Raw genomic sequence first — 14,040 nt, 5'->3', positions numbered from 1 at the left:
GCATTGGACATTTAGACTATTAAATTGGAATACCCATACACAACCATTTGCAGTTCAGAAAAAAAATAATATAAGGCATCATCTAAGACAAATAGCATAAAACCCATTTATGAAGTCAGTGAGGAATAATTATTCATTTTAGGTCAAGGAAAGGTTCCTGTTCTGTTAAACCACACACACAAAAAAAAAAAACTCATTGTCACAAAAGAAACAAGAAATAACATTTATACCCCTTTTTGTGTTTGTTATAAATTTAGAAGTTCAGATTTGTACCTGACAGAAATGATTTAAACCATAAACTGACAACAAATGTTTCTGGATCAAAAGAAGGAATCTGAAATATTGTCTATTTCCTTCCTTTAGTTATAATTTAGCTTCCATACATTTTTTATCAAGGTTACAATATTGTTTCTTTGAGAATTTACAAAAAATAATTCTAAAATGGAATTATGGGTAGATGCTAGAGAATATAAGACAAAAATAACAGCAACTAGGATAAAGTTCAATATGTAATGGCATTTATTAAACAGCCCTAAAATTGTGTTTAACTTAGCAAATCAATGAGCATAACAAGCAAATAGAAAAGGCACACTTCAAAACTCTATAAAAGATCTGAAAACTTGATACATATTTAAGGAATACAAGAACACTATGCAAATACACGGATTAGTCAGCTAATGATAGTAGGAAAGATAGCAGGCTATTTAAAATATCAGAGGTGGAGTGCTAAACTAAAGTAACTTAAGGGTTGAGTACTAACAGAATTTTAAATCTTATCTAAATATAAGTAAACAAATTATCAAGGAATGATTACAATTTTCTATGGAAATAACAATTAAAAGTGAAAAAGGAAAGTAGGTTCTATTAAAAAGCAATTTGTTATATGAATAACTTTTCGTTTTTTGGTACTTTGTTTTTTGGGGGTTTTTTGTGGGGGGGGGGGGGAAGGGAGGAAATCCTGGGACTGTAACTCAGGGCCTGTCCCTAAGCTTTTTAGCCCAAGGCTAGCAAGCTACAACTTGAGCTAGAGCTCTACTATGGCTTTTTTTGGCTGGGGGGCGGGGGGGGGGGAGGAGGAGGAAGAGGAGAGGGAAGGACATTTAATTTAATTGGAAATAAGAATCAGACTTTCCTGCCTGGGTTAGCTTTGAACCATGATACTGAGATCTCAGCTTTCTGAGTAATTATCGCAGGCATGAGCCACCAACACCTGGCATTTGAAAACAAATTTAAAATTGAACTAAATTTGTAATTAAACAACAAATAATCACAGTATACATATCTATATATATCCAGTATTTACCACATATGACTTACTCTTCTCTTATTCTGTAGAAAATATTATTTAAAATTTGAATATTTGGATATGGAGTTCTCAGAGATTGACCTTCAACCCGGGCAGCAAGATTCCGATATCTATCTCAGACATTAAATGAGATTGGCAATCATTTTTGCTTCCTTCAATATATATTCATTCGTATTTATAGAAATTTCAGAGTATGAGTATTATATATAAAAACTATTTATCAAATATTACTAAAATGTTTAACATTGTTAATTACTAAGATCTAGTATGATATAAATATTATTCAACATTATTCATTCATGCATCACAACATTAAAAACTAAATAGTATTTCTAAACACAGCATCGGTGCTTAAGGATTGACGGTAGCATAAGACATAGGCATACTTACTACTCATAATCTTAGATCCTCAAGTAGCAACAACAATGTCAAGAATCAGTTTCTAGAGGTGGAGACATACAAAGAAATAATTATATTCATTTAGTAATATTTGATTACTTACATGAAAGAATGACAAACTGCCAGTTCACTATAAATAAAGGACAGCTTCCAAAGGAAATGAAGTTTGATATGCAACTTTACAATAATCATTCATAAGCATGTTACATACATACACACATGTGCACACACGTGAAAATAGCACTATGAAGCCCACCAAACACTATTTAAAAGAGGGAAAGAAAAGGGGGTGAGACCAAAGGAATACAAAGAGTGAATTTGTTCAAAGCACACTAAGCATCTATGGAATGATGCTTTTGTTAACTCTAATGTATGCTAATTAAAAACAGTGAAAACACAACAACTGAGTAAATAGCATAGACATGACTGTACAACCTATTGTAATAAGCACAACAGAACGCACAGGCAGCTAACAGGCAAAACCTACCCAGCACAGAAGCTATGGAATGAGAATTATAAAACATTAGAACATCCAGGCAATGAAAAAAATAATAATGAAAGGCTATGTGTTATTTTATATACAAAACTGACTGGGAGGCTTCAAAATAATCATAAAAATGGTAAGATTATCCCTTCCTTCGCTACATAAATCAAAGGGTTTTAAAGAAAGCACAAGAGTGCATCCACATGCAGGCAGCACCCTCTAGAAATGATTCTAAAGAACTGAAACCAACTGATTTCCTGGAAGTTTTAGATACAAATTCATACATGCATGCTTTTACATCCTTGTGTATTTTTCCCCCTTTTGCTACTGTAAGGAACCATCCTCATTGCTCCTGCGAAAATTGAATTTCATTCAGCTGAATAGAAAAATAAAACTCTTGGCATTTCCTTCTGACCTGAATAATTTTAAAAGCAGAAAAATTGTCACATCAGATCGAAATTATTTTGATTGTGCTTTGAATGTGTACACCCAGGAGTCCAGGTCATTGTTTTAAATTCTTGGCCAAACCCAAGTTGGTTTTGAAATGTGATATTTAAGAAAAACTTCTTTGCATTCAAACTCAAGGGAAATTAACGTCGTCTTCTTTCTCCCATAATCCTGTCACTAACCAAAATGCCTGTGGATGTCTTTTACAACTTAACCATAGTTTATATACCAGAAAATTGCTCCATTCAATTCCACCTTCCTCTAAGGCTCCTCCTATTGGGGTCCCGTGAACCCTTGAATTTGAACAGCTGGCATATGGCCCGGCGGATCACCTTGGTCTTCAAGCTGTATATAATGGGGTTCAGTACAGGAGGCAAGAGCAGGTACATATTGGCCAGAACACTGCAGATCACCCTGGGAGTGGAGGTGAACAGACGGTGGGCTAAAGACAGGCTGATCATGGGCACGTAGAAGACCGTCACCGCGCAGATGTGGCAGACACACGTGCTGAGCGCTTTCTTTTGCTTCTTCGGGGCCACGATGCTCAGAACCGTGCGGAGGATCAGGATATAGGAGAAGAGAATGAACAGTAAATCAGTGCCATTCAGGTAGAACTGCAGAAACATTCCCCAAAAGTTTTTGACCCAGGGGTTGGTATAGGTAAATTTGACCAGGTCTGGGTAGTAGCAAAATGGATGGGAGAGCTCTTTGCCGCCCTGGAAAGACACAGTGCTCACAGCCAAAACGCAGGGAAACATGAAAACGACTTGTCGTATGAGGATGGTGAGTCCAGTCACCAGGCTCATCATGTCTGTGAGGACAATGGCATAATTCAGTGGGTTACAGATGGCCATGTAGCGGTCAAAGGCCATGGCTACCAGCACGGAGGACTCCAGGAAGGAGAAGCCATGCATGAAGAACATTTGAATTCGACACGCTTTTATGCTGATCTCCCTGGCATGGAACCAGAGAACCCCGAGCACTGTAGGAAGAGTCGTGACGGTCAGACAGAGATCCACGGCCGAGAGCATGGAGAGGAAATAGTACATCGGCTTGTGAAGACTGCGCTCAGTGATAACCACGAGCATGATCATGCTGTTTCCCACCAGGGCAATGGTGTAGAGGCAAAAGACAGGAATGGAGATCCAGGTGTGAACCAGTTCCAGCCCAGGGTAGGCAGTGAGGAGGAAGCCGGAGGAGAAGGAGGATGTGGTGTTATTGAAAATCAACATGGTGAGTACCCAGCACCTCCTGAGAAGAAACAGAATGATGATAATATCTGTCACTAGATCCTTCTTTTTTTAGTTATTATTATGAAAATACCTACAGAGGAGTTACATTGACATGGGCAAGGTAATGAGTACATTCCTTATCAAGCATTGTTGCCTCCTCCTTTGTTTCCCCTTCCTATCCCTTCCCCCCTCCTCTCCCATATCCCCCCCCCAAAAGTTAACGCGTCTTATAACCCAGATGACTGTATCTCCTTATTTAAAATTCCCGATAGAAATGTGCTTTTCATTGTAGGTCTACAGAGTCTTGGAGTGATCTTGTGAGAACCTGTCCTCATTTTCTTACCTCTACTCTTTCCAGATTATAACTATCCGTTATAGTTTCCGTCTTATATGGTTCTCCATAGCTCATGTGCTAAAATTTTGAACCCCAATCCAGCAGTGTTCAGAAATGAGTCTTTGGAAAGTGAAGAGATCATAAGGACTCTGACCTCATCAATGGATCTATCGCATAATAAGCTGTTGTAAATTTTAGGAAGTGAGAGCTAATTGGAGGAAAATAACTTGGAAGGGTGTTTTTGTTCCCATCCCTTCTAGTATCTTTCAGGGTTTATTTTTTCCCAAATTTCCATGAGATGAGCAACTTTGTACTGCCTCAAACTTGTGCCATTCTGTACCTCACTACAGGCCAAAGCAACTAATCCAATAACTAGGGACTGGAAAAGTAAGCCAAAGCTATCCTTTCCTCTGTTTAAGTTGTTTTCCTTGGGTATTTTTGTCACAGTGACAGAAAGCTCACACACAAACTATCCATCTCCCATAAGCTCATTACCACCTTATTTTCCAGAATAACATTGACCTGAATAAGAAATGCTTTTATACTTGAGTCATACGTGTATCCAAACACCAATAAAGCAAAAACAGTTGCAACTACAAACCTAATGGATATATGTATTAAGTTCTTCCTAAAATAATGAAGAACATAGGTGTAATTCTGGGCACTTGTGGTACTCTTGTTGAAATCTGGTCTGGGATATTGTGTTCAAAGTAATCTTTGCACCCAAATCATTTCTTATATTCTCCTTTTCTAAGACTTAGATCAGTCTCTGAGTTCTTTATTTCATTTCCTATATTAAAATAACTCCAATAATTCTGTTATTCCTATACCATACATATGCTAGGCTAGGATTCACTGTGCTCTCTATTTGTGTTTTCCTAGTTTACTGAAATACATGTTTTGGTCTTTTATCTATCTTATACTTTGGAGATTTTGTTTTTAGGCCTCCATGAATGTCTGCAGCATTAATTTGAGCTCCCTCATTATGATTATACAACTCATGGAATCCTCTCTAGATCTCTAAACATTATTTTGGAATATATGACTACAGGTTTCCTCATGTTGGCCCAACACAGAGAAGCCCTGACAAATGTCACATATGCTTCTATCTTGGTTCTAATCATTTGTTAGTCATGGCAACAGTCCAATGATTTGCTGGAGACATTGTTGGCAACAGTGTGATGTGGCTGGGATGCCTACTCCATTTTACCTTCCCATCAGGAGAATTCTAGGAAAACGATCCTCCTTTCTGCTTGCTCTTCTCTTGATGGTAAAATGAATTGTGCCAATGTGTGGACTTATTCTAGTTATCTGAATGAAATTCTCTTATCAGGGCTTGTCTGTCTAAGTTGGGAGGGATTTAAGATCACTTGTAAGTGATCTTTTCACCTGAGGGTCTGGTGAAAAGCAGGAGAGGTACTCTCATTAAATGACTTTGGGAAATTTATGAATGGAGTGAAAACAGGGATTGAAAGAAGTGAGTAACTAAGGGATTAGCAGGCTGCTGATGTCAGATATTTTTATATCAACCGGCTCAATGGCTACAAAAACATTCCATAGAACGATAGCTTGGAAACAGTGATAAGAGAAAAACAATAACAACACAACCTATGTAGCTTCCTAGGAAGGCAGAAATACAGGGCCTATATTTAAGACGACTATCTCAATATTTTTCAGGACTTGCTTTTTGACTGTTGGTCAACAACAATCAGAATAAGTTTCACTTAGACCACATAGTCACCAGCAAAGGACATAAGGAATGATTCATCTAACTTGGTTACTCAGCGCATATGGCCAGCTCGTGATTTTCTTCCTCCAAGGGTCTAAGCTTTCAGCACAGCTAATGGAGGAGTTACAAGACATTCACCATTGGTAGAGCATCTTTGTATTTTATAAAGATAAATATGAGAGTGTTAACACTTTTCTATACAAATCCACGATAGTGATATCTATAATCAGTTTTACTCCAGTAAGGATTACAAGTTACTTTTTTTCCTTTTTATTTTTTTATTTTATTTTATTGTGAAAATACTGTACAGAGGGGTTACAATTACATGGGCAAGATAATGAGTACATTTCTTATCAAGCATTGTAGCCTCCTCCTTTGTTTCCCCTTCCCATCCCTTCCCATTTCCCCCCACCTCCCCTCCCAATCCTCCCCGCTCCCCCCCCCCCCACAAGTTACTTTTTCTGCTATACTATGTAAGTTAATATATATGTCCAGGATTTAATTGGGAATTTACACAATCAAGAAAACAGGTGCAAATGAGATAATGATTTCAAACATGTGAATTAAACAAAATACTTGGGCTTTTAATGGCAGCTCTGATTCTAGTTACATGGTCAAGACCATGAGAACAGAAAGGAGTAAAGGACACTTTTGCTTCCAAATTCTGTCAACATAGTGAGACTGGATGACTAAAGGAGCCAAGGGACTTTAATTGGAGATGATCACTACATGACAAAATGAGAGAAGAGTGAACAACCAGACAAGACAAAGCAGGACTACTGAGAACTCTGGGTCATTCTTCTGGGCTGCTAAACACAAATGCTCAGAAGGAGTTTCTGAAATTGCCCTTTTCATCCAATGATAATGTACATGTGCTTTTGGTAATACCTATTCTTCCTGGATGTTATTTTCTCCCACTAGAAGGCCAGCACTTTGGGAATAAGAAACATGCTATTGGGGCTGGGAAGGTGGCTCAGTGGTAGAGCGCTTGCCTTGAGCTGAAGAGCTGAGGGACAGCACCCAAGGCCAGAGTTCAGGCCCCACGACCGGACTCCCCCACAAAAAAAAATAAAGGAAATATGCTATTGGTCTTTAGTTTTTCTCCAGATGAAGCACACTGTTTGGCACTTAATTAAAAATCACAATTAAACTTATATGAGATGTGTAACTTGTAGGGAGTAGAGAAATAATAAAGAATAAATGAAAAACACAGAGATTGAGCCTGGAAGTTTTGAGGAAGGGTGAACCATAGGGGAAAATGCTCTCTGAGAGACTGTACAAAGAGAATCACCTGTCAACCAGGGGAATAAACAGAATGCAATGAGAGAAAAGAGATAATAATCAAGCTTGTCAATTCAGTCATAAATATTCCTTATATCTACTTTATATAATCCCAAGAAAATTTTGAGGTGGATAATTTTTTCCTGTTTTAAAGATAGGATATGAGCAAGGTTAAGTATCATATCTAAAAATAGTAGATCCAGATTAAAAATTCATATCCAAACTCTGAAAGTCTACTATATTTTACCAAAATTCAAAACATCAAAGAAGCCAAGTTTAGGCTGACAATCTATATATACCATTGGATGTTGTGATTTCCTTCTTTAAAAATAAAATATATTCTATTTTAAATAAATATGATTCAGAGAAGTTATATTAATGAGAAATAAGTAAAAGAGAAGGTGTACTCACAGCTTTCTAAAGAATATTTGTGGGATCCAAAGGTGGTTGAGGATATGCATGAAGTATACATATTTTATATCACAAGTGGTGTAGATAGAAGGAAGTTATAGAGTGCAAGTATAGTCAAGAGATAAGATATCTATGAAGCAGGCATCAGTCATGTTCTGTTCTTTAAATAGCATTTATAAAAGACAAACTATAACACTAGATATTGTGACAGAGATAGGATAGAAACAAATGGCTTATTTTGATGTTGAGAACTTTGTCATCTGAGATGGACATACATAGACAGAAGGAAGTGTAGAGGCTTCCCATACATTTTGAAGCAATGTGGAGGACAAACTTCATTGCCCGTGTTTATTGAAGTTTTCCCTATATTGCCCACCTTCCAGAAAAAAATTATGGACTAATGTTTTCCTTTTACAAGTACAAGTTTCCATTTGAATGGCCAGGCAGAAGTTAACTTCTGCTCATACACATATAGACTAGATAAAATGACTTGGGTAAGAGCCACCTAATTTTACCCAAGTGATTTGAGAATCAACATCACTACCTCTGACATCAATAATGATAGAAACTCACCCTCTTACCAACAGCTACCTTGTGTTCATTTGTCAACACTGAATGCTACTGCTTCCACAATCCAGAACTTACCCTGACAACTCCAAGAAAAGTTAAACTGAAAAATTCCTCTGATCCTAAGCCTTTGTACCATTTAGCTCTTGAACATTTTCTTTGATTCTTCATAACAAGTTGGAGATGATATCCATCATTTATTTTTCTGCTTGGAATAGTTCCATGAAATTTAAGGCATGCACATCACACTTTTCATATACCAATGCTAGCTAGCACAACAAGATAAGTATCAACAGAAAAACCAATATATCAACTGCACACAGGAAATTTATGGCCATAGTAAGAGAATTCTGAACTCTATTCCCTCTTTTCTTTCTCCATTCTTTCCCCTCCACTCTTTTCTTTCTCCAGCCTTCTATTGTCCTAGCTCAATACTTCCAGAATATCTTACGTATGCCTCCATTTCTTCAGGCATCTTACTCATCTCTCACATTAGTTCCTTGCTTATTCTCCTTCCCATCATCTCCTATCATTCCTTCTTTCTTCCCCTTCCATCCCCTTCCCAAGTAGGCATTCTTCCTACCTAGTCACATCAGCAGGAATCACCACAAATTTCTCTTCAGCCTCATCGTAAAGAAGGGACTAAACTACTCGAAGGTGGGGGCTTTATAAGTAGCCTCCTGGAGTCACCAGACAACAGTAAGTAATCTTGATTATTTAAATGTACTGGTTGGAACAAGAGTGATGGGACCCATATGCGTGTGTTCCTCTTTAGCAGCTGAGACACAGTTTCACATGCTGCTTCCAGGCCGAAACAAATGCCATCCATCAGGGCCTGGGGCACAGCCCTGGCCCTGGAGGCTGTCAGTAATAGCTCTCTGCAAGAAACAGCCTGTGTTGGATAACTAAACCCATTCCTCTTTGCCCTGCCTTGGGCTACAGATTCCCAGCCAAGAAGTTCCCTCAGTGTCAGAGATGAATTAGGACAGGACAGAAAGATGAATCCCTCTGTCCTTCTGCTTCTAATATATATCCCATCGTCTCTCTAGCAATCCCCATGTTCCTCTTCTTACAGAGGATCCCTTCCTAAGAAGCCATGATCTTTTCTTTTCCTTTGCCAGTCCTGGGGCTTGAACTCAGGGCCTGAACCTCTCAGTGCATGATGCTACTGCTCTGCCCTTTGAGCCATAACACCACTTCTGGCTTTTTCTAAGTAGTTTGTTGGAAATAGGAGACTCACGGACTTTCCTGTCTGGCCTAGCTTTGTCTTTTGAGCCTTATGAGCTAAATTTTATTTATTTTTATTTTTATTTTTTGATCCGGTCGTGGGGCCTGAACTCTGGGCTTGGGCACTGTCCCTCAGCTCTTCAGCTCAAGGCTAGCACTCTACCACTTGAGCCACAGCACCACTTACGGCTTTTTTTCCCTGCTTATGTGGTGCTGAGTAATTGAACCCAGGGCCTCATGCAAGGCAAGCGCTCTACCACTAAGCTACCTTCCCAGCCCCAATAATGAGTACATTTCTTTTTTTTTTTTTTTTTTTTGGGGGGGGGTCCAGTCGTGGGGCCTGAACTCTGGGCCTGGGCGCTGTCCCTCAGCTCTTCAGCTCAAGGCTAGCGCTCTACCACTTGAGCCACAGCACCACTTCCGGCTTTTTTTCTTTTTGCTTATGTGGTGCTGCTGAGGAATCGAACCCAGGGCCTCAGGCATGCAAGGCAAGCGCTCTACCACTGAGCCACCTTCCCAGCCCTTATGAGCTAAATTTTAGTCTCCACTATTTCCCAGCTGAGGAATTTAAAGCTTAGAAAGGTTTTAGATAACTTTATCTATCAAAGACTTAGTAAGGTATAGAGTTGGTATTTAAGCTTACCTCAATTGTATTCCAAAGCCTTTGCTGTTAATAAATACGCTACTCTACACAGTAATAGTAGTTTATTACAAAATGTTTTATCATCTTAAAGAAATACAGCTTCAATGTACTATTCTCATTCTATTTTATAGGTTGCTTGATTCTTAATTGCATGATCATATCAGATCTGAGCCTTATTTTGATCAAAATCCATCACAGCTGACATTTAATTAATACTCCTAGTGTTAGCAGGAAAGTAGGGGCTTGTGTGTGACTATAACTACTCAGGAGATTCAGATAAGGAGGATTGTGGTTCAAGGTCAGCCAGGAAAAAAGTTTTGTGAAAGTCAAGTTTCAACCAATGAAATGCTGGTCATGTGTTTGTTGTCCCAGCTCCAGTGAAAGAATAAATGGGAAGATATTAGCCCAAGCCAGCAATGGGGGAAAAAAGAACTTTATTTGAAAAAAATAACGAAAGATAAAAAGAATTTGAGGCATGCCTCAGGTGGTAGAGCACCTGCCTAAAGAGGGCTAGACATCAGACATCACTACCTCCAAAAACTAAAAAGAATAATAATAATCCTGGTATTTACCTTCTGTGTCTTATTCATGACAAATGCTTTTCCCAGGATTCAATCAGCCACACCAATGAGACTATATATATTGAAGATATAAGCTATTATCAGCAAAGGAAAAGGAACAAAACAATATTCAGAAAAAGAACTGAGAGGGGAGAAAAAGTGGGGGAGGGAAGGGATAGTAGGAGAAAAATAAAGGAGGGGGTAATGATGCACGACAAGAAATGGACTCATTACCGTACTCACGTAACTGTAACTCCTCTGTACATCATCTTTACAAAAAAGAAAAAGAACTGATCCACTATTGGTTGGGATGTAAAATGGTGTATTCACTATGGAAATTAGTATGGATGGTTCTCAAAAAAGTAAAAAAGGAATTCCCATATGATCCAGCTATGTCACTCCTGGGTATAGAGCCAAAAGAAACAAAAGCATCATTGTTACGTTAAAATATTGAATAACTCTATTGTCTATCACAGATTGCATAATGGAAATATGGTCCATACACACAAGGAAGTTATTCAATCCTAAATAAAAATTAAACTCTGATTTGCAGCACAGTGGGCATAAATACAAAACATAAAATTGAAACAAACATTACATTATTTTTCTTTCATATATTCTCATATAAGAAAGTAAAATCATGTCAACTGCATGCAACAGTGGTAAGAAAACATGGGAAGGAGAAAGGGTATAGGTTAGATAAGAGGCAACAAAATAAACAGAGGGTTAACTTGTATACCACATCACAATGAAATGGTCACAGCTAATGATAAATTTTTACATTTTTCATGAAAATCTGAAAGAGAGGTTCCTAAAGCCTCCAATTATAAGAGTGTGCATTACCCTTATTTGATTACTGCATGCCATGTGAATAGATTGAAGTAGTATACTAAGCAAACCATATTACTATATATTGTTAATCTATGCTAATCAAGAACTTTAAATATTATAAGGACAAAATAATTAAAAGACAGGGACAAAGAAATGGTGTACATGTGCTTCAGTCTCATTGCGAAGCATTCTGGGAGTTCTAATCGTTACAACTTGGATTAACCCCAAGGGTGTCCTTCCAGCAGGGCTAGCTTCATTCTGACCTGCTATTTGAAAGCCAGGTCCATGAGCCAGACACATACATATTTGACTGAACAACAGGTAGAAAAGCACTTCTATTTCTGTTGAGAGTCAGGTAAGATACTGGACTGGCTAGACAAAACACACAAGACAGACTATCAAAACATACAGGCAAACCAGAGCAGAGAATGGGAACTGAGAGACAGGTGTTTTAGAAGCAAAGGACTGTTCATCAGAGGAAGAAGCAGAGAGATATTTGGAAGAAGGATTCAGAGTAAAAGGCACAAACTGAAGACTGTGGTAAGTTTGTGACATGTATATGTAAGAAATTGGAAAGCAGATAGTCACTGCCAAAAGATGCCTATCAAAGCCAGTTTTTACACAAGATAGGCAAAGAATTACTGCAGTTCCCTGAGGCCTTAAATTGTGATTCTTAACCTATATTTTATTTCTGCTTCACTCAGCTTTGAAACAGGCTGATTTCTGTATCTGTATTTGCTTCATGTACACTTCTTTAGTCTTATTTTAGTCTTTTTATTTTTATAGCTATACCATTTTACAGAATATCCATGTTCTGATTTCCCTTTTGGCTTTCTTAATAGAAACCACTCATGTTTAGAAAGACATACATCAAGTTTTGGGTTTTTTTTGGGGGGGGAGGGGTTGGTTGTGGGTCTTGAACTCTGGGCCTGGGCGCTATCCCTGAGCTCTTCAGCTCAAGACAAGCGTTCTACCGCTTGAGCCACAGCACCACTTCCGGTTTTCTAGTGGTTAATTGGAGATAAGAGTCTCACAGACTTTTCTGCCCAGGCTGGCTTTGAACCATGATCCTCAGATCTCAGCCTCCTCAGTAGCTAGGATTATAGGTGTGAGCCACTGGCTCCTGGCAGACATACATCAAATTTATCTTGACACATTTATCATCATAAAAACAACTGGAAATTGTCAGATCAAGAACACACACACACAATTTTTTTTTTTCAGTCATGGGGCTTGAACTTTGGAGCTGGGTGCTATCCTTGAGCCCTTCAGCTTAAGGCAAGGATTCTACCACTTGAGCCATAGCATCACTTCCGGTTTCTGGTAGTTAATTGGAGATAAGAGTTTCATGGAATTTCCTGCCAGGGCTGGCTTTGAACTGCAATCCTCAGATCTCAGCCTCCTGAGTAACTAGGATTACAGGCCTGAGCCACCTGCACCCAGCTAGATCAAAAATACTTCTAAAGCCAGGGTTTACATGTGATAGGATCATAGATGCAAACAGCTTCCCAAGATCTTCCATTGGCTGGCAGACCAAATACTTCCATTTTTAGCTCTTTTTATTTTGCCTGTCCACACTAAAGGGCAATGTTTACCATTTCCTCCAAGCCTAAAACTCTCAAACAGGGAAATATATATTTCCTGCAGTTTCTTCCTGTTTCTAATTCCTTCACCATCCAACAAACCATAGAATACAACCTAAACAGCAGACACATGATCTAACTTCATGCCGATAAGCGGCTTTCATCTCCAAATGTCTGCATTCACTTCAGGTGAGCTCAGATCTAGCTTTGTATTTTATAACTTCCCAAATGATTCTGATGTGCATGTGTGATTGGTGAGCAATGACTTAGTCTTGTTTTATTAATTTATTATTTATTCATATTTAATATTTAATTTAATTATTTATTTTTATTGATTTATTATTTATTTTGTCTTACTGAATACATTTGTACAATGATGGTATGTTAGGATCCTTCTGTCATTATCCAGCAAAAGTTCTTGGATGGGTAGGAGGAGGTAGAAAGGAGTGGATGACAAGAATGAATATTACAGAAGTATATTAGGTACACATGTGTGATATCAGCACGGTGAAACTGACCAAAGACTGTTAAAAAGAAAAAAGAAGGAGAAGGGAGGGTAGTAAAGAAAGAATAATACAGATGGGATAAATTTGATAAAATTACATTGTATGCATTAGACATATCACCATAAAACTCCTTTGTACAAGTAATTAATACTGATTAAAAATTAAAAGGTAAATAAGTGAATAACAAGAAAAAGAATGAATGAACAAGTAAATAAGTAGAAACATTGCTAAACTGATATTCTGTAGAAGCAGTAGCTCGTGCCACATTTCATAAAAGGCTTTTTTTTTCCCTCACCCCTGCTCCTCAGGCTGGAAATCTACCACATCCACAATTTCAGGAAATGAAGAGGTTATAAAATGGTATTCTGTTTTGCCTTGCATTTTTATACTGCAAGAGATGGTGAGCATCTTTTCAGGTGCTTATTGTTGTTTATCTTCTTAATCTATTTTTCTATTGGATTTAGAATTATTTCTTTCTTTCACATTTTACATGCCCTTTA

The 14,040-nt window shown here is 38.0% G+C and overlaps 1 protein-coding gene across 1 annotated transcript; it reads right to left on the bottom strand.

The window, feature by feature from the left end:
- Positions 1-2,881: 2,881 nt before the first annotated feature.
- Positions 2,882-3,868, bottom strand: LOC122116945 (olfactory receptor 51T1). The gene has a single exon (XM_042690533.1). It carries the CDS (start codon positions 3,866-3,868, stop codon positions 2,882-2,884), a length of 987 nt encoding a protein of 328 aa, XP_042546467.1.
- Between the last annotated feature and the right edge of the window lie 10,172 nt (positions 3,869-14,040).

The sequence above is a fragment of the Dipodomys spectabilis genome, unplaced genomic scaffold (genome assembly GCF_019054845.1).
Source record: "Dipodomys spectabilis isolate Male_0828 unplaced genomic scaffold, ASM1905484v1 ptg000003l, whole genome shotgun sequence".
In the NCBI taxonomy this organism is placed as follows: domain Eukaryota; kingdom Metazoa; phylum Chordata; class Mammalia; order Rodentia; family Heteromyidae; genus Dipodomys; species Dipodomys spectabilis.
The sequence above is the reverse complement of the archived record's forward strand: the minus strand, read 5'-3'. Positions and strand labels throughout refer to the sequence as shown.

Coding starts and splice junctions, on each gene's coding strand:
- LOC122116945 (XM_042690533.1), bottom strand. CDS start 3,868: ATGTTGATTTTCAATAACACCACATCCTCCTTCTCCTCCGGCTTCCTC.